Source organism: Sus scrofa, chromosome 13, assembly GCF_054392235.1.
Source record: "Sus scrofa isolate SSC_HxYL_T2T_F1_AM1 chromosome 13, Sscrofa_HxYL_maternal_Yorkshire_Landrace_v2.0, whole genome shotgun sequence".
Taxonomy (NCBI): Eukaryota; Metazoa; Chordata; class Mammalia; order Artiodactyla; family Suidae; genus Sus; species Sus scrofa.
In genome coordinates, this window is record NC_139395.1 from 67,242,933 (window position 1) to 67,264,971 (window position 22,039).

The 22,039-nt window shown below is 42.0% G+C and overlaps 1 protein-coding gene and 1 long non-coding RNA gene across 37 annotated transcripts in view; both read right to left on the bottom strand.

Annotated features, from left to right (window-relative positions):
* Positions 1–22,039, bottom strand: part of FOXP1 (forkhead box P1) — a 624,214-nt gene that overhangs the window by 64,452 nt on the left and 537,723 nt on the right. For all 36 annotated transcript variants that reach the window (XM_084989002.1, XM_084988996.1, XM_084989016.1 and 33 more), the window contains one exon: positions 20,587–20,791. In XM_084989002.1, the coding sequence (XP_084845128.1) occupies positions 20,587–20,791 (205 nt within the window). The remainder of the gene's footprint in view (positions 1–20,586; positions 20,792–22,039) is intronic.
* LOC146397384 (uncharacterized) lies at positions 1,681–8,625 on the bottom strand. The gene is made up of 2 exons (XR_014823525.1): positions 7,765–8,625; positions 1,681–5,762 (listed from the first exon to the last, which is right to left on the bottom strand). It is a non-coding gene; the product is annotated as an uncharacterized LOC146397384 (long non-coding RNA).

A 22,039-nucleotide genomic window follows, 5' to 3' on the forward strand; every position in this document is an offset into this window, starting at 1 on the left:
ACCCATTAGCACTCACTCCCATCTCTTTCCAGCCCCCACCTCCTAGCAACCACTAATCAACTCTCTATTTCTAGAGATCTGCCTATTCTGGACATTTCATATACCTGGAATGCGGTCTTGTGTGCCTGGTTTCTTTCACTTATCATAATGTTCTGGAGGTTCATCCACACTGTAGCTTGTGTCAGGGCTTCATTTCTCTTTTGATGGCTAAATACTCTTCACTATATGTATATAACACATCTTATATGCTCATCTGCTGATTAACATTTGGGCTGTTGCCACATTTTGGCTACTGTGAATAGAGGTGATACAAAATATGCATATACATGTACCTGTTTGAGTACGTGTTCTCAAATATTTTGGCCTATATCTAAGAGTAGAATTATTGGGTCATGTGGTAACCATGGTCAGTGTTTTTGTGGAACTGCCTATTTTCCAAAGCAGCTACATTACTTTAGATTCTCACCACCACTGTTTGAGGCTTCCAATTTTTCCATACCCTTGCCAACACCTGTGTGTCTTTATCTTAACCATACTAGCAGATGTAAATAGGTACCTTCTTGTACTTTTGATATGTGTTTGCTTAAAGATTAATGATGCCGAGGAGCTCCCGTCATGGCGCAATGGAAACAAATCTGACTAGGAACCATGAGGTTGCGGGTTTGATCCCTGGCCTCGCTCAGTGGGTTAAGGATCCGGCATTGCCATGAGCTGTGGTGTAGGTCGCAGATGAGGCTCGGATCCCCTATTGCTGTGGCTGTGGCACAGGCCAGCAGATACAGCTCCGATTAGACCCCTAGCCTGGGAACCTCCATATGCCGCAGGTGTGGCCCAAAAAAGACAAAAAAAAAAAAAGTTAATGATGTCAAGCATCTTTGCCTGCCATCACTTCTGTATCTTCTTTAAAGAAATGTCTTTTCAAATCCTTTTCCCATTAAGAACACACTGGGTCCTTTTTATTGTAGAGCTGCAAAAGGTTTTTTCCTGTACATGTTTTCTGCATGCAAGTCCATTATGAGATATACGATTTGCAAACATTTATTCCCATTTTGTGGATTGGCTTTCCAGTTTCTCGATGGTATGCTTTGAAACACAAAAAATTTAAATTTTGATCAAGTCCAATTTATCTTCCCTCACCTTTGGTTCCTTGTGCTTTTGGCATCACATCTAAGCAGCCACTCACTAAGGCAAAAAGTAATAAAGACCTATTCCTGTTTCCTTCCAAGACCTGTAGCCCTCACTTTTGATCAATTTTGAGTTGATTTTATATATTGTGTGAGGGAGGTGTCCAACTTTACTCTTTAGCAAGTTGCCCCAGCACCATCTGATGAAAAGATTATTCTATCAGAAATGATTTGTCTTGGCACCTGTTCCAAAAGCCAAATGACCATAAATGTAAGTTTTGGAGCTTTTCTTTTTTCTTTTCATGGCTGCACCTGTGGCATACAGAAGTTCCCAGACTAGGAGTTGAACCGGAGCTGAGGCTGTGGTCTACATCACAGCCATGGCAACACTGGATCCAAGCCACATCTGCAACCTATGCTGCAGCTTGCGGCATCACTGGATCCTTAACTCACTGAGCGAGGCCAGGAATCAAACCTGCATCCTCACTGACACTATGTCGGGTTCTTAACCTGCTGAGCCACAACAGGAACTCCTGGAGCTTTTTTTTCCCCTTCATTTTTGCTGAATTTCTTTTTCCTCAATGTACTGCATTGTACTCATAATATAAATCACTTTTGAAATTATATTGTTATAACTTCTGAATTCTGATTGGGGGGAGCAGAGATAAACTTTTACTAAAATTAAACCTGAGCGACTAAGCATTTCGAAGAATGAGTGCCTAGGGACAACTCTGTTTTCAAGATCCTGTTGGCCCTCTGTGTGTGGAAAAATCTTTTTCGAATATACTCTGTGGATCTCTTGGCATAACACATAAATGGAACAGAACTTGACTGCTTCCTGGGGGCCAATACTATTTCTCTATGGGGAGGGCTGGATGCCAGGTGAATGAAGACCTCATGCTTCATTACAGATGTGCTAATAACCAGGTACCTTGCAAGTCATTTAACTGCTCTGACTTCCCATTCCTCATTTGAAAACCAAAGGGAAACACAAAACAGGACCTGGGTTGCTTCTCCCAGTGGGAGAGGCTCCACCAAACTTCTTTCTACCAGTTACGCAGATGGAGGAGGGAGTGGGCACAAATGAACTATCTTGTTCCTGACAAGAAAAATGAGGAGGTGCTTAATGAGTATCGGTGAAAGGGATGAATGAGATCTGTGTCCTTACCTCTTCCAGGGAGCAGGAAGCCATCCCCTTCTAAGCCTTTCCCCACCCCTGCAACTACATATTCCCCAAAGCACAACTAAGCCCTTTTCTCACTTCCTTTGACGTAGAAGCTGGTCTGCCTCCATCCTTTCCCCACTGGCCACCTTCCTCGTTCCCGCCACGCTGGCCTTTCAAAACCATCCAGCCAACATTAGTATGGTGCTGACGCTGAGACAGCCACCCAGGACAGCAAAGATGAAGGCCAGTCCTGTGACACACCACCTCTGTGCCTTTCTATGGCTCAAGCCTTTCATCGTCTTTTTTTCTTTCCAATTCTTCAGTCTCATCTCCACACGCACATGCGTCTTTATGTCCATCCCATGATTACACTGTTAGCCAGGGAACCTTCGCCTCTCAGACCGATCACAGCCTATGATTCTGGCTGGGTGACAAGGAGATGCTCATGCCTTGCCAAAACATGAAACTCACCCCAGAGGCCTCAGGTTTGTGGAAAGGTGTTCTCTTCATACACCATTTCAAGGCTGTTAATTAAGGTACTTTACACTAAGCTGAGATCGTTAACAAGAGCAAATGTCAGCAGAAGCCACTATCACGTTAAAGCTTTTCCTTTGCTTTGCTTAATTCTTCAACAATTTACACAAAACAACCCACTTGCCCTTTTCTCTTCACTTTGCAGTTCTTACCACATTTCCTTGCCTTCTACTTTTGCTACCATATCCTACTCCCAATGAGATTTTAAGTGAACATATCGAATTTCTTAGGTTTGAATATGAGAGTATTTGACTTTGTGAGTGATGACATGACATCTGAAAATACAACACAATCAGACTTCAGACGTTTGTACACTAAATGCTGAAGAACTAATTGATATGAAACATTTGTGATACATACAGTAAAGTCACCTTGAACAAAACCAAACTAGATGTGCTGGCTTTGAAATTTGATCACAGAGCACCATATAAAAAAGAGCAATGTAGATGCATAACAGCAAAAGAGATGGTTTCTTGTGTATCAAGCACAACTTTCCACTTTAGAGTTTATTCTTCGAATATTTTTCAGACTAAAGTGTAACTCCTCAAAATCAGCCAGAAGTCAAACCCCGAGTCTCTGGTAGTAAATAAAAAAATAGATTGAGTTCCTTCATGTGTTATATCGTAGTATCTGAGGGGAAAGGTCTTATACCTGCCCAGGAGAGCGCCAATGATATGTGGGAATGGGGGAAGCCGTGATTTGAGCAGTGCGTCTTTTTTTCTGGTGCCCTCAAAGAAATGAACTTTCTCTTAGCTTTTACTGAAAACACGCCAAGAGGCTGATGGGCTGCTGCTTTCACACCGAAGAGGTCGAAGCCGGCCGAGGAACCACATTTCCAGCACACTACCTTAATTTTCGCTTTTTGCCCATTACACAGATACACCATCTCCAGAATTTATTAATCAATTCTCCAAAAGTGAGCTGGCAATTGGTTCTACACCCTACCACAAAGACAAGGGTGTTTTATTAAAGCCTATTAAAGGGCCTACAATAGAGCAAGGCAAGCTGGGGTTCTCGGCAAATGGGGAGATGCACATACATGCCTTGCCTCTCTCTCTTTTGCTCTCCCACACATCGAAGCCCTGACTCTCCTTCCCCAGAACGCTCATCATCTCAATTTTCGGCTGCTTTTCAAATCATGTTTAATTAGAGGATTTCACATTCCCTTGTGATATGATATTCATGAGTAAAACTTGCAATTGGAGTGACTGTGAATTAGTCTATTAAGGGCCAGATTTGTGCTTTTAAACAATGATGGAGATTATTGTTATTATCTGCTCTCAATATTGTGCCTCGAGATGTGAGGGCTACCTTAACTAACTTCACATCTGAAATACAAGCTATTAACTATTTATGTCTGGGGTGTTTTTTTCTTTTTTTTCTTCCCTTGAAATACAAATTATCCTGAAAGAAGTACAGGGTCACCTCTCCACAAGGGTCCCTAGGGTATGGCCCACTATGCAGTGAGCTGGGTGAATCTGAAAGATATATATAAATACCCTCTCTTTTGTAGTTACAGGGTCATGTTCATGTGTACTGGAACAAAACTGGACTCATATTTCAGCTTTGGGACTACTCTGCAGAGTAATTACTCATGGAACCCATTTCTGAGAATCAATTTAAGAAAAAAAATTAAAATTTTACTTTAAAAAAATAAAGATTTTGAGTTTCCACTGTGGCAAAATGGGTTATGATCTGGCTTGTCTCTGTGGAGGCACTGGTTTGATTCCCAGCCTGGTACAGTGGATAAGGGTATGGCATTGTTGCAGCTGTGGTGAGGCTCAAAGCTCCAGTTTGGATGATCCCTGGCCTGGGAACTTTCACATGCCATGGTGCAGCTGAAAAAAAAAACAGTAATAAAGATGTGATGGAGCATGATAATGTGAGAAAAAAGAATGTATACATGTATGTGTAACTGGGTCACCATACTATACAGTAGAAAATTGACAGAACACTATAAACCAGCTATAATGGAAAAAAAATCATTATATATACATATATATATATAAATAAAAGATTTGACTTAAAAATTTTTAAGATCGTTGACTTCGCTAAAAGGATTAAAACTGTATCAATGGGTAAGAATACACATTCTTCCTTTTATCACTGCTAATCATAGAGTAATGCGTCTCAAATTTCATTATAGATATAAATCACCTGGAGATCTTTTTCACATGCAGATTCTGATCCAGCAGTTTGAGGATGGGGCCCAAGACTATGCATGTCTAACATGCTTCTGGATGATGCTGATGGTCCTGGTCTGTGGTCCCTACTTCAGTTCTAAGGATCTTGAGAGTCCCCTGTTCTAGATCTGACCTCAAAGTGAGCATGCTCAAAGAAACACTTGTAAGGTGTCCCCTCTATTAGTAGTGGGTTGAAAAGCAAGGTGGAGATGGAAAAATATCAGGAGGTGGGGGGATGGGCAACCTCACCAAGCAACAAATTCATAAAAACTCCTGTTGGCCGAAAGTTATTTAAGAATTATATGCAAGACTTTTTTTTTTCTCCTTAATATAACGAGGCAGGTAAGACTGGAATAAGTTAGCACAGGGAAAAGGTCATTTCCTATTTCTGTTTAGCGAACACTGATTTTACAGATCTGACCAATGATTTGGTTAGAGAATAATGTGTGCCAGGCATTATATAGATCAGGAGCACCCTGGAATAAACTTTTGAGTCTGGGTTGGACAACAACCAAAGCTTCACAGATCCTCAAGTCTAGGTCCGCCTTAGCATCTTCTGAGTCTTCATTATATTCCTGATCCCGGGAAGACAGCGTGTGTGTGTCAATAAGTAGGATCTTTTTTTTTTTTTTAAGGGCTGCACCCGCCGCATATGGAGGTCCCCAGGCTAGGGGTCCAATCGGAGCTGTAGGTGCAGGCCTACACCACAGCCACATCAATGAGGGATCCGAGCCTCGTCTGCAACCTATACCACAGCTCACGGCAATGCCAGATCCTTAACCCACTGAGCGAGGCCAGAGATTGAACCTGCATCCTCATGGATGCTAGTCAGGTTCGTTAACCACTGAGACACAACTTCTAGTATCTCCAATTTCTGAATTCAGAGATATTATTTCTTAGGACCAGGCTTATTGTACTTAAATTTAAAAAATGACTCAATTCAGAGACCTCCCCAGTGGCCTAGTGGTTAAGGGCTCAGTGCTATTACTGCTGTGGTGCAGGTTTGATCTTTGGTCTGGGAACTTCTGCATGCCACAGGCATGGCCAAAAAAAAAAAAAAAAAAAAAAAAAAAGAAGACTTGATTTAAAGAAAATAATATAAATAGTAACAACCTAAGCACATGTGGCAAACCTCATGACAATGGGGCACATATTCAAGTGACTAAACCTTAGGAAAACAAAAACCCATGAAGTATTCCTCAAGGAGATCCAGTCTATAAACAGACTTACTTCTAGAGTGGACAGTGACCCAGTGATTAACTCTCATTAATCTGAATTTTCAATAGTGAAGGAAGAAGAGCCTCAGGAAGTTTAGGTCATCCTAAACTTCAGGAACAAAGACCCACAGATACCCCAAGAGTACGGTGCAGTGTGTCCAATGTTTCGAGGACTAGAATCTATCATTCAGAATGCAGAAGGATCCCGCGTGTAGGCTACAGATATGACTGGTAATCACCTGCTTGACCAATGGTGAACCGGAGGTTGAGTGCCATGCCAGGTCATAAGTTTGGCTGTTACTTTCTTTACCATCCCCTCCAATCTGGCTCACCTCCCTTTTTAACTACACTGGTCAAAACATGCCATCTCGATCCTTAGACACCAGAACTATGTGGCACAGGAGGACATGGAGCAGAGAGGGAGAGCTTGAGCTTCTGAGGCTGGCTGGTGCGTTCTGACCAATCACACACACAGAGCAGGTGATGACAAAGGCAGAATGCCTGTGTGCGCATGGGGATGATATAGGTATAAATAAAGGAAGAGAACAAGAAGAGGCACAGGTCCAGCCTTTGTTTCTGATACCATTAAGGGCTATTCCAAGGTTGTGAGAGTTTCCCACTGGCAGCATTAACACTGGGATCTCGCTAAGAAAAGAGAATGTCTTCCAAAGAGTGGCTGTGAGCAACTGTTTCAGTACAGACATAGGAATCGCTAATCCAAAAAATATTAGCACCATTAGGCAGGCATGTGCACTACGGCAACGCGAGTCCACACGTGAGAGGAAGCAACAAGACCCAGAAAACCAAAGGGCATAAATCCAAGTTCCAATACTAATTCCTCGCATTGAATCCTTGTCCCTAATACTCTGTGCAAGGCAGTGCCGTTATGCTCCAGACCAGAAGAATCATGTAGCTGAAGTATGGAGCCAGGTAGGAAAGCAGGAGGAGAAGGGACAAGGGAGTTAAAGAAATAAAATGGCTCAAAACCACTGGGCGCTTATATTTATTCCTTAGAATTATTTCCCACTTTATGTGGTTACTTTTACTTCTCAGTAGGACAAGATGCTTCATTAATGCCCATTAGATTAAAATCTTCTCTGCCCTAAATTCAGCACATTTTATTGAACACCTACTTTGTGATAAGCATTGTGTTGGGTTCCTAGATCAGAGTTTAAAACTGAGATTGGTAAGAATATCCGAGGGTGGGTGTTAAGACAGTATTAAAGTTTCTGTAGGCATGTGTTAAGAGAACATTAGAACTCTGGCATGAATATATCATTGTGTGCGTAGTGTGCATATGGGTACAGATTTCTCACCCTCTTTAATTTTTTATAATATAGGTTCTATACTCGGCATGTATATAATTGATGAAAAGTACCTTTAAGAGGGGTACATGTTCAAAGTTTTAATATGTTCAAAGTTACTGTTGTGCCTCAGAGGGTTACAAACCCAACTGGTATCCACGAGGACTTGGGTTCAATCCCTGACCCTGCTCAGTGGGTTAAGGATCTGGCATTGCCATGAGCTGTGGTGTAAGTCACAGATGTGGCTCAGATCTGATGTTGCTGTGGCTGTGGCTATGGCCAGCAGCTGCAGCGCTGATTCGACCCCTAGCCTGGGAACCTCCAAATGCCGCAGGTGAGGCCTTAAAAAGCAAAAAATAAAAACAATAATTAAATAAATGCAGTGGGGGGGTGAAGACTACCAAAAGACAAGAGCATTAAAAAAAAGAATTTTTAAAAAATAGTTTTCCTATTGAAGGGGAGACTAATCAAATGCATTTGGAGGTCAGTGGACAGAAGATGACTGAGTTCTTGTGCTCTCGGTTGGGTGGGTAGGGAGAGAGAGAGACAACTGAATAGGTGGATGGAACATAAAATTGAGTCTTGGAGCATCAACAGGAGCCCAGCTGCTACAAGGAATCAGAAGAGAGGAGGCAGGCAACTGAAACAAAAAGCAGTTTTAGTCAAAAAAAAAAAAAAAAGAGAGAGAGAGAGAGAAGACAAAACTTGAGTACTTACAAATGATTTAGAGGCCAACATTAAGGATTTTTTTCTTCTTTTTTGGCCTCACCTGCAGCATATGGATGTTCCTGAGCCAGGGACTGAATCTGAGCTGCAGCTGCAACCTACCTACACTAGATTCTTAACCCATTGTGCTGGGCCAGGGATCCAATCTCGGTGCCTCTGCAGTGTTAGAAGCCACTGCAGAGACAATGCCAAATCCTTAACCTGCTATGCCACAGTGGAAACTCCAGTATTAAGGATTTCTAAATGGAATTTTATTCCATAAAATAGTGAATATGGAGTCATTGTTTTAAGAATTTCTCTCTCTGAAACATTAAGTCTTGGCACTGAAACACAGATTGTCCTCAAAGAGTGAACAATAGTTACCAAGATCCCTCCTTGGTCGCTCTGAATCGTAGAAGGGGAAGGATGCCAGCCATGGTGTCAAGAGAGCAGCTGGGATGTCCTTCAGCAGTGGTTCTCAAAGTATGGTCCCTGAGAACTTGACAGAGGTGCCAATTCTTAGGCCCCACCTCACATTACTGATTTAGGAACAGCAGAACTGGAGCTCAGCAATGTACAGTTTAGCCAGTCCTTCAGAGGATTCTGATGCAAGCTAAATACTGAGAATTAGGAGGTTTCTGCTGTGGTGCAGTAGATTAAGAAGCCGACTGGAGTGGCTCAGGCTGCAGCAGAGGTGTGGGTTTGATTCCAGGCCCAGTGCAGTGGGTTAAAGGATCAGGCACTGCCTTGCTGCTGCAGCTCAGATTTAATTCCTGGTCCTGGAACTTCCATGTGCCCAGGGTGTGGTCATTAAGAGAGAGAGAGAGAGACAGAGACAGAGAGAAAGAAAGGAAGGAAGGAAGAGAGAAAGAAAGAGAGAAAGGAAGAGAGAAAGAAAGAGAGAAAGAAAGAGAGAAAGAAACAAAAAGACTGAAAAATCATTCTACAAGAAAACCAGATTTTCTCTCCTATTTGGAGCACCACAAGTATCAACAAAGGCTAACCAAGTATCCTGACAGCATCTGTGGCCAATGGGCAGCAACTACTATTAATGGGTTCTTGATCCTTAATACATCATTAATTCATTATATTCTGAACATCTAGTCTCTGCAAAGAAATGGAACAGTGACTGCTGGCCAGGCTGGCTGTGCTAGGTGATCATCACTTGACAAGGAACATGGAGCCTTTCCTTCATGGAGTTCTACTGTGTCCCAAAAATTCACCTGATGCTTATGGGGGGGGGGGGGGAAATACACCCACTATGATATTCCACCAATGCTCATTTTTAACAAATCATACACTGCATCATTGCATTTTACATACATTCATGGCACTACACTTATTACACTGCATTGGCCACTGTTTCCATGTTTGTTGCTATAGACTGTGAGCTCCTTAAGGGAAAGAACTAGGTTATAGTCATCTTTTAATCCTCAGAACCTAGACAGGGAGTATAAAAATACTCAATAAAGGTGGCCTGAATGACTTTTCATAATAAACAACGACATCGTTACTATTTATGGAGCATGGACCATGCAGCAGAGACTAAAAGATGTATGAACTCATGTCATCTATGGGGCCAGGCTTGGCATCATACCCATTTCACAGGGGGCACACTGAGGCACTCTGAGATGAAGTAGCTGGAGTGGGCAGCCTGCACTGGAATGCAGGCCGGCTGGTTTCAGAGGCCATACTCGTAACCACTGAAGAGCAAAGCCGCCCCCGCACTGAACTCGGTCTGGGCCGTGATCTAGTAAAACATGTTTTCTTTCTGCCCCTGCCTCAGGGTCCTTGCTTTTGCTGTGCCCTCTGCCTGGAGGGCTCTTTCCTGACCTCTTCATGTCTGTCCAAGGGTCACTTCCTCTGAGAGGCGATGCCAGACCCTGTTATCCCAATGGTAACCTTAGCTCCACTCGTCTTCCTTCCCTGCTTCATTTTTTTCCCCCTAGAACTTAATTCTCTCTGGCTTTTCCTTATGTAATTGTTTGTTCTATTTCTCTCCTACTGCAACGTCAGCTCCATGAAGACAGACATGGCTGTATCCCGCAGAGCCCCAGGACACCTGGGATGTGGTTGGGGTGTGGTTAAATTTTGGAGAAGAAATGGCTCTGCCTCAGTACTGTCTGGTGACTGGTCCTGCAAAGAAAGGCATTTTTGCTGAACTCTGGACAACTTCCCATTTATCCTTGTTAAGTTTCTTTTTATTTCTGTCTGTACGATCCTCTAATTTATTCAAACACTACTGGATTATTCCAGCTCTTGGTGTCAATTTTTTTTTCTAATTAAAGTAAACTGCCATTTATTTCTCACACTGATCTTTAACACGGAGACATCTTGTTCTTGTCGTAAATATGACTCATATGGAAAAATGTAAGTTGAATATAGGGGCTCATTATGTACCGGGATGTTTCCACCAATATTTCATATACAAAAAGAAGCGACATAGCCATAGATGCCCATCCAAGTCTAAGGGCTATAGTAATCATTTCAGTGGAGTTTTTTAGCCTTTTGGATGTATAACCTGAAATTCCACCGGATGACTGAAATGGCCCCTCTTGAAAGCAAATACCACATCATTTACACAAATACTTTAGGTTTCTCTTTCCTTTTGCCATAATACACCTTCAGACTCAACATTCACAGACAAGATATAAAATCTACACACAGAAAAGATCCTTCAAAGACAGACCTTAACATACTTTTTTAAAAAAAAGGCAAAGAAAAGAAAGGAAAGGAAAGAAGGAAAGGGGAAAGAAGGAAAGGAAAGGAAAAAAGGGGGGGGAAAGGAAAGAAGAGAAAGAATGAAATCAATTTGTCATTAGACTGATTACCTTGAAGATTAATAAAGGAATGAAACTTGAAGGTCATAAAGGTATGTCTATTTGGTTAGGGACTTCTTATGGGTGGTATAAATATCATTAGTTACAGTTGCTATGGGGTCTGTTTGTTTACCAAACAAGAATACAAACAGTTACACAAACTAGACCAACATTTGGGTGTATAAATGGAAGAGGCTTTGCCTTCTGGTAAATTTTCCAAAGTGCCTTTTTAAATGTCCCTAATTTTTTTACCTAATTCACTAGTAAATCTCCATTTTCTTGATTCTCGCTTTTCAGTTCTAACACCTTCTGGGAATGTTTTACCCTTGGTTTCTAAGGCTGATCATGATTTGCTTTTCCTTGTCCCTTTCCTTTTAAAATTTTATTTATCTATTTATTTACTTATCTTTTCAAGGCCGCACCCTTGGCATATGGAGGCTCCCAGGTTAGGGGCTGAATCAGAGCTATAGCTGCTGGCCTACACCACAGGCACAGCAACACCAGATCTGAGCCTTGTCAGTGACCTACAGCACAGCTCACAGTAATGCCGGATCCTTAACCCACGGAGCAAGGCCAGGGATTGCACTTGTGTCCTCATGGATGCTGGTCAGATTCGTTTCTGCTGAGCCATGACAGAAACTCCCCTTTCCCTTTTTTAAGATGTAAAAATCAACAACACCAGCCCAACGATCCAAACTGTACAATGAAAATAATGCTCACAACGAAAAATGCAAAAGAAAAAAAGAGAGAAAATTAAAAGCTACAGAGTTTACAGACAAATTCTAGGACAGGTATACCATCCCCAAATTGAGTTAATCCCTGATATGCGTGCGTGTGTGTGTGTGTGTGTGTGTGTGTGTGTGTGTGTTCACGTGGGTGTTTAAATGACTTTTTATAAACCAGATAAATTCAAGCACCTGAATTTTACCTGCTGAGTTAACCAGGTGCTTCTCAAAAATAAAAGGCGAGGCTTAAGAGGGGAGGAAATCAGCAAGGCTGTTCTGGAATTTCTTAGTGGTGTGTGTGTGTGTGTGCGCGTGTGTGCGCGGTGTGCACGTGACAACTCAAATCTGCCATGAAAACAAACTGTACCACAGAGGCCGCTGTGAATGGAAGCCGTGCCTTCACACTACACTGACCACGGTACCCACCAGGCTCAGCCCCGGTGCCTTTCCGTGAATGGGACCCACTGCCATATGGATGAAGACACTGAACAAGCTGTACAACTCCTGGCGACATGTGCCCGGGGGATTGTCCCATATTAACACCACCTGGGTTGTGGCAATTGTGTTCTGTCTGTGCAGAGGCACGGAGGAGCCCAGCAGGATGTTATTTTTGAGTACACACAAAAAGGAAAATTACAGTTAGGAGAATTCTCTGGCTAGCGTATCTGTTGCTCAATTCCCGAAATAGTTTCCCAAAGGAACGGTTATCTGCTTTATTCACACAGGCAGAAATGACAAGCTGGAACACATATTAACAATTTCCCTTTTGTGAGCTTCCACTATTGTTTTAATGAGGAGAATATACTTTATAATATACTTAGGCCTTGACTGATCACAAAGGGGGGTAGAATAAAGAAAGTGAGGATGGCTGTACATGTGTAACCTGCTCATTTGCATTACCCAAGCGAACCAGTCAGCACGGCCGTGCCTCCCTCGGAAAGGGCTGCAGGGCCAGGCTACGGGGTGGCACCAGTGCAAAATGGCTCCTTGGTAAATCTTGAAAAAGGACATGCCTTCCAGTTAAGTCCCTTGAACAGGCTCCCTCCACTGGGCTCCAGACTGGCTTAAGAACACAGGACTCCTGCTAGTCATTTAATTGAGAAGAACACTAGGAGCTTCCCAAGCCACATGGTCTTCTGTAGACCCTTTCCACTTTCAGATGGATCCATACCCATCCAAGAAAAATTTCTGTTTCTTTAGTCCGAGTAGTAAAATGACATTTCAACCGGATGCTTTTTACAGGTCAAAGGGCAGAACTCAGGACAACGGGCTATGCCATCAGAGTTTCCAACAGAGGGGTCTTCACTGTTCTGCCATATGCCTTCCTTCACCCTTCTGGTATAGAAGAAACATTACGAAAGCTCAGGTACATTGGGTATTTCCACACAAGTGCAAACACCTATAAAACAGGTGAGTGCCCACAAAGGGATCTAGTGGAAAAAGTCCTATTAGCAAGTGCAATTCATCAAGAAAGAACTCATCTAACCTAAATGATGAGAGAAACTGCAGGTTTGGATTAGATTCTGTGTGAGAAATATGGCACGTCAGATATGAAATAGTCCATGGTTGAGACTCAAATTATACGATATCCCAAGAAATGACAATCAACAACATTGGAGAGAAATATTTAAAACAAATCTGACTCTTCAGACCAATGATGTCATTTCATTGGAAAGCATTCACCATTTAAATACAATAAATAGAAAAAAAGATTTATAGAGTCTAACGATGCTGCTGTGGGAAAAGGCAGTTTATTGAGATAAGACACAACAGCTGTTGGAAAATAATGGCTGAATTTTTTCTTTTAATTCCTCCTCAAAGCGAACAGTCAAGAAAACCCATAAATGCATCCCTCATGGCATGTCGATATTTTAAAGGTTTTCTCTCCCCTGGCCCTCCCTGCATGTGTGAATGACAGGAGGTAACATGGCTGCCCTGAGCAAACTTTTCCTCCCACTTCTAAAGCCCAGAAGCAACTGATTTTAAGCAGAGAGACAAAAGGATCACAGTTCTGGAAAACATGATGGTCGCCAAACAGTCAGCAGCACATTGGGGTATAAAATGTTGACAGGTCCCCACATGCTTTTTTTCTCACAGAACCAGGAATCGTTTTGCCCTAAACAGGTGACTTTCCGTGCAAACACAGGACAGATGGTGCTGCCAGGAGTCTGCTTAGGAGCAGAAAGAAGACCTCTGTGACAAGCAGTATCCTCTTCCCTTTCTTGTCCCTTACCACACCTGAAAGGACATGCCTGGCCTGCTTTCTCTATCCTCCATGACCTGTTGACAGTCACCTGCCTTCCTTACCTGCAAAAAGATGTCGTGGAAAAAGAGAGGCCACACAAAAATGCTGGGGGCTTCTCCCCAATTAAGGCTGAACAGATAGACAGGTCTGGCCCTAGGTGACTACCTTTAGAGGTTATGGCTTGGTCCTGATCCCTGGGCTTTACCCCCTGGAGACTACAACCTGGAGTCTGGGGTGCAGTCCACATGGTTCTGATAAGCAGCCCACCTGGGGACCACCATGGGCATCGCAGCAAGGATCTGAAGGTCAGGGACACCTTACTTCCAGTCCCTGCCTGGTCCCTATCTAGTCACATGGCTTATCCAAGTTATAAATTTCCTCTGGGCCCAACACCACCATCTGTACAAAGAGGACAGTTCCCCACAGGGTTACTGTGAGGACAAAATGGGAAAATCAATACCAACATCTATGTCAAGTCCTCTACGCTTTGTGCCTGGCACAAAGTAACAGCTCAATAAACGTCACCACCATATGCCAGGTACCGATTTCTTCCGGCAGTGCTACCTACACTCGGCTGGCTTACACGAGAATGGCAAGCCACTGGTTTTATGGACTGAATAGGTCAGGGAGGGTAATCAAAGTTTGGGGGGAAAAAACTCTGTCCTTTCTAACGGTTTCAAAACCCAGGTAACCTGAACATGCCACCTGCCATGTTTTTCAAATGTGAATGGGCAAGTCCGGGTCCTGGGGATGGGGTTAAGATGCAGACCCTGATTCAGACAGTCTAGGGTAGAGCCCGAGATTCTGTGTTTCTAATGAGCTCCCAGGTGATGCTACAGTTGCTAGTCTGTGGCCTGTGAGTGACCAAAATCTAAGGTAGGTATGACAAATATAAATTCCTATATCCCAACCCAGTAGAATCAAAGTCTACATGGGAGAGGTGTAGGAAGCAGTATGTCTGAACAAATACCTGTGACAATATCCTCAGGAAATCTGAGAAACACTTGTCTGATAGTTAATGTTGGAGTCAGCAAGCATTTTCTGTAAATAGACAGATGGTAAATATTTTACTCTTGCTGGGCCATATGTTTTTTGCTGCAACTACTCAACGCAACCATTGTACTGTAAAAGCAGCCATAGACCATGTCTTTATGAAAAAGCCTTAATGTGTTCCAATAAAACTTTATTAACAAAGTAAGAAGCAGGCCATATCTGGCTGACAGACCTCTGTAATATACCAAATAACTCAACATTTATGGGCAAGAAGTAGCAGCAACAATTCTGAAGACAATTTTGGACAATTTGACTGCAGGTTCCTCAAACTAATCTCACGGGAAAGGAAGATTCGGGGTGGCTAATTTGCTCAACTGCTTCAAATCAAAGGAAATATGAAAGAAATTATTTGATTTTCAAAATAACAACAAAAAAAAAAGGTGAAATGAGGAAGAGCTATTCAGAGTCATGGGAACTAGAGCTTACTGCTTACATTTCTGGCTCAATAGGCCCTAAATATGAATATGAAAATATGCAAAAATTAAAGGCTTGTGTAACCGGAAGAGTTCGGAAACCGAGTTTCTAAAATGTTAGCAAGGAAATCAAGAGCACCAATGTTTATTCATCAACAGAGAATTTTGTTTAAAAAAAAAAAAAAGGAAGAAAGAAAAAGAAAAATGAAACACCAGGCAAGCCCACAACTCAGAGTTCCTTGCCTTTTGAAAACAGAGGGGTCGGTTAACACAAATGTTGTTAGGGAGTCAGATCCATGGCAATATGTTAAGGGGCCACCAATCAAAATCAGAGACTGTGCATCAAGTCAAACTATCTGAAAGTCCATGAGCCAAGCAACAACCTTCAGAGCTTATTGAAAGGCAGCTGTCAACTGGGAAGTATGGAAATCACAAGCAAATGGAATACATGGTGCTATGTCAATGAATGAAGGACAAGAAAGGAAGGTAACATGTGAGGACAGAAGACAGGTTAGGCCTCAGAGAAGAAGATGGGGATGGGGGGGTAATTTGGTCACCAGATTCTGAGAACAATAATACAGCGTCCAAGAAGGAAGAGGCTGCATAACCTGGGATCTCTCCAGAGTTTAAAGAAACCTCTTTGACCAAATGCTTCAGGAAACTCTGGAACATATATGTAGCAAAGCTATGCATCTGAGACATACTCAAGTTATAAAATATCCACTAATGGTGGTTGAACTAAAAGCAAAAAGCTGGGAAGGATCAGCAACACAGACTATCTCTAATAGCGACTACAGAAGGACAGCTGAAACAGAATAGAGACCAGATGATGTGTTCAATGAAGAAACACAAGATTTATAGGGCAGGAAGGAAAGTCAGGATCCTTCTAAAGGACAGCGAGGCTTGCTTTGCATTTGCCAGTGTGCAAATCCTGCATGGGGTTCATTTTTGTTCTTTATGTGCTGTTTCAGACTGGAAATGATTTATATTTTGCAATCCCTACCCACTTGCCATCCCTTCAAAAAGGCCTAGCAACTATCTGAATCCACCTTAAAAGAGGAAACCCTGGGCTATTCCTTTAAATGTGCTGATGTACACACAGTAGGTTCAGCCAATATATATTTTGTGGAAATGAATTTAAATTGAATTTAAAATTTCTTTGAGGGCATTGATTTTAATAGATCATAATGAAGTATTCACTTCTAAGCTGAAGGGAAACTCCCAAGTGCTGTTTAATAACCTAAAAGAGAGACAAATTTGGATCTAGGATCTGCCACTAACCAGTTCTGTGTCCCTAGGTCAGGTGTTTAATCGTGATGACTCAACTTCCTCATCTGCAAAATGGGTATAATAAACCCTCCTGCTTCCCAGCAGCCATGTGGCTAAAATGAGACAGCACTCACAAGGCCAGAGGTTAGCCAGTGCCTGGCTCAGAGAAAAGAACGGATTAAATATGAGTTCCTTCCCCTTTCCCTAGTGCACCATCACATAATGCGATATTTAGAATTTTAATTCAGGCAATTACTTAAGTAGTAATTGCTATTTGTATTTACATAGCTGCTTTGATCCAAGAAGCTCAAAGGGCTTTACTAAATTTAGCATTTTAATAAATGTTTCATTTGCATTCCGTTGATTTTGTTTACCCACACCAAAACTTGGAATTTCCTAAAGAGAGACAGCCAGGCAAGTTAAGGAAATGAGATAATATCTTCACGTTCACAGGTATCCCACATCGGAGTTTTGTCTGTTGACGGAAGAAGTCATGACTCCCTGGTCCAGCAGATTAAATGACAGCAAGAGATGTGCTCACTTGCTCCTGCTGAACTTCCTCCTCATCACACTTACCAACACAGAGGTATGTTTATTGCACCAATGTGTGTGTGTGTGTGTCATTGGCACCGTAAACATTACTAAACTCGGAAGAAAATCAAAGCACGAAGCTCGGTGTCATCACTGAATTCTAACGATGCGGAATGTCCGTGGTTGCACAGGGACAAGATCTTAACAAGCCCTGATTTGACCGCTGGCATCCGCCTCCCACATCACATGGGCTTGCCCCTCCCTTACGGTGCTGAATATTGATAAATGTCTCTACCCTGTGCAACAGGGAAGCCGGCTTCTATTGGCAATCTTTACCAAAGCGCTTTTCTTCCCTTCTCTACACTCAAGGGTTTACCCTGAATGATTTAATTATCATTTTCCTTGTGTAAGACAAATTAAAGAGGAGAGTAGGAGTGTCGTGCCAAGCACATTATTTATCTCCTTAACAGATTGCCGCTTACCAAACCCCAGAGCTGCTGCAGCGGCGGCTGCTTGACGGGGGCCCACAAGATGCTCAGGGGGCAAGGCTGAGGGGAAGGAGTCTTGCACGTGGCAGGGAAACACACTGCCCAGGGAGATCAGGAACCGCCGCACCACTTCTCGAACAAACCAAAACTCTCGCGATAGTACCATCGTCCAGCTAATTTTCACATCGAGAACTCCCACAACGTTTCTGGAAGAATTCTTAAAGCTGGTGACCTAAGATACAGCTCCAGGAGGATGGGGGGGTTTGGGGAGGGATTCTACATAGAAATCAAGGGAGAGCTTTGAAAGAGCTACATTTCATAAATGCCGGTGGTCAGTATGGGGAAAAAACCTCTCCTAGAGATTCCTTAGACAAATGCCAACTCAGTGTCTAAGTGAGAATATATATGGATAGTGAGAGCTTTTTCGTTTTTTAACTAATTTTCCACTATTTGAACAGTAACCTCACAGGGATTTTAAAATAAACCATCCTAACATAAACACCACATAATACCCATTTTAAGTCCCTATATACAAAGTGGCTAACAATTGCAGGTTTAGTGATCAATTCTGTAGGTTCGTAACTTTTTGACTTATCTTTCACCTAAAGCACTCGTGTCTTATTTGCTACATTCAGTTACAATGTGCTGACTGCAATTTTTTTCTAATCCAGCCATGTCTAGGAACCTACCAGGTAATATAAATTGAGAGATCCCAGAGATTAAGCAGTAGCATACACTACTGCTTTGCAGTGTGCAGTGGGAAAAGTCTGCCTGTTTTTACATCCAGGTTAAGGCTCAGTGGAATCTAAATTCTCTTCTGATCCTTAGTCTAATGCAGGCAGGTAGTGTAATGAAGATTAAAGCCAACTTCTGTATAGACAAATAAGGACCATAAAACGAGAAATCCAACAAACTTATTCTCCCAGAATTAGACTGTCTCCTAAGATCCATTTACTTTCAAATACACCTTAAGACCTGAAAAGGGCTATTCTTTCCCTACTTGCCTCATTGCTAATCTACCACCTGACTCCAGATATAGAACCTTTTAGCCTGAAACTGAGCGCAGTGCATCTAAACAAGGAGAGTTTTCTATGTCACAGGAAATCTGTGCAGGCTCCACAATGGCCGACGCGATTACAACAAATACCTTAAGTGCATCAGTTGGCATTTTTCAGTGTATGGCCTCCTGCTCTGCCTATGGATAAAGATGTAATTCAATCTCTCTGCAGTAAATGGACAGCATCAACCTTAGGACCCCAAAAGCAAATAAGCAAAAGACAGAAGCCTAGAACCTTTTCTTTAAAAGCTAAGTCTAATTTTTTTTTTAATTACAAAGACATCTCAAAAGATTATAAAGCAAGAGCTAAGAACGTCCTCTACACACTGCCTATGGATATCTATCCTCACTGGAAACAAAAGAAGTCACACGTGGTCCAACAGCTCTGAACTGATTCTCACCGTCTGCCACTAATCTTTAAACTCTTCTAAACCAGTAAGTTAAATGCATCTTTTAGTTCTTCTGTGTCTTCCACAGAAACTCCAAACTGATTTTAAAAGGACAGCTTCAAGTTTTGGCTAAAACATAAATAACCTCATCTCTGGAAACCTCTCATGGCTTTTATGTTTGAGCATGATCCGCACACATAAACACACACACACAAATATACAGATTACATTTTCTGTGATTACTAAGCTCTAGATGGATAAAAGGTTGCTGGTATAGAGATACACATCTAATTAAATCACTGGGTTTTTTAATGTTCAATTTTTCGAGAGATATATGAAGTTATATGTGGAACTGCTGAAGAGAAAAATATAATTAAAAATCTTTCACTGAGTCACTTTTATTAAAAAACAAAATAATTTGTTTTTCCTGATGGAAATGACATTTACTCTCACACGTTACTTGTAAGGTTTCTTTTCTTCTATGTGTAGACACTGTGCATATGAAATATGTACAGAAAACAGCTAAAAAATAAACTGGAAAAAAATTTATATATATTTTCTACTTTGGAAAAACAATGAACAATGGCATTAATGCTTCTGGGTGCTAATGCTTCTGGGTGCTGAGTATAATAACACGGACCAACAGCTTCATTTTCTCAGAGCTGCCTGCTCACATGATGTATTTTGGATCGCCGAAACAACCTCAGCTTCAAGTAACATTCAAGTGAAAACTCAGGACAATTAAAAAATAGGAAGGCTTAATTTTCAAACAGGAGTATGGAAATTAAGTCAACACTACGATATATCCCGAGATTAAGAGAAAGCGGCTGTGTCTGTCTGTGTGTGTATATATACGACCCTGTCCATTGCTCGCACCATCCTTCAAACCTTCACTGATGGTTCACTATTAAAAACGGCCAAGTGCTTTGGGGACACAATAATGAAAAAGATGCTCCTGCCCTGCCTTCTAGGAGGGAAGTTCAGTAAGTTCTACTTTTTCTCAAATGTGAGAACAAGGGCCACAGAAGACACCTTAGAAGGAATTCAAAGCCCAGAAATCAGCTTGTGTGGAGTGAGTCCTTGGCATGAAGAGGAAGCCTGGAAGGCTGGAAATCCAATCCACCCAGTGGGAAACCAGACCTGCCTGGGTTCCTCAGCTTAGGTTCTAGCTACATAAGTGCTAATTCCATGTTGAAAAGGTGACAATAATCAGATGCTTCACTCCCACACCATATTCAGCCCATTCTTACGTCATTATATGCACTCAAGTCACATGGATCCAATTAGGGGTCACTGAGATATGGTGAGGCCACCCACTCCTCCACGTTAAAGACAGCTTCAGACACCTCAGATGCTGGTTCCTACCTTTCCCTTTTGGGAGTGTGGGCAGAGAGCTGTCCGTTGGTAGAGGCATGTGGGTTCATTATTAAGGAGGTCTTGGAAGGTGCAGAGGAAGAGACACATGTCGTGGTCAGGTCCAAACTGCTGTGATTGTTGCCTGTGGTTTCTTCTGTCGTATGAGCACTTGTCACTTCTTTCCAGAGCTGCTGCAGTTCTGTTGGAATCATGCCTGAAACAAACAAATTGGATAATTAAATCAATTAACAGCTAATTCTGTCCTCTTCAAACAGTAATTAAATCAAAGAGTCAGTAAACAAAGCCTAGTGTTGGGTGGTGGGGGGAGGATTTGGATCTAGGTTTTTTTTCCCCCCCTCTCAACTAAGGCAAATACAGTAATAACAAATGTGTCCTCTCCCTGAAGTGCCCTCAACACACATAAAAGACACCCATGAACAGGATGCAAAACCCAGCTACCTTGCAAAGATACTATGCCTCCATCCAAACTGTTGTTTCTAGCTCTTGGGGTGGGGGTGGGGGGAGTAGATAGATGTTATTGTATTTTTAGACACAAAGAAGGACTCAAAATAAATTTGCTCAACCTCACTATTATGACAACACGAACCATAAAATGAATAATTTTTGTGCTTAAGTCTTAAATGATGACAAATAGCTTTGTTATTAAATATAGTTTTTATTAATCACTTTTAGACATAAATTATGAATTCATATCGTCTTCCTGAAATGCTTTTCAACTTTTAACAGTCAAATTGATTATACTATGATTATTTCATTAACACACCTATCTTCCTCATTAATTTTGGTTTCTAGTACCACATGCTTAATTGATGGATGTGTCTACTGAAAAACTGTATAACTTTTTATACAAGTAACACTATTATTACTGTCATTTCTTAGATCCATGCTAATGAACCATCGCAGAATGAAATGAAAATGTGAAAGAAACTTGGAGCAGTAAAGTTCTCTTGTTTTTTAAGGAGGTCCGAATGGACATGGGTCTGAAGGAGTAACTGTCAACCTGTTTTCTCCCCCTCCCCAAGAACAGATACAATCAGTATGTCAATCTCTCGACTGCAGGCCTGTAGCCTTTATTCTGGCGGCGTGCCTCTACAGCCCAGGATTTCCAAATCCCTCCTCAAGGCATATTCTAGTGCATACACGCACAGAAGAAAAATATTCTGAACAGCAACTAGCAACGACTACCACTACCTTGGAGGACAACCTGGAAGAAATCACAAGCCCTGGACATCACAAGGCAAGGCTGCATCCAAACTGGACGTCTGGATCTCTGTTCGTGGTTTCCATCACTGCCACGGAGCTATCCTAGAAAGCCTGCCATTTTCTGACTCTACCGCAGTAACCGAAACAGGCATGTTTCCTCCCAAACTGAAGGTATTGAATTTAAAAAAGAAGGCTGTGTGCATTATATTCATTTGAAACACATAATAAAAAATGCCAA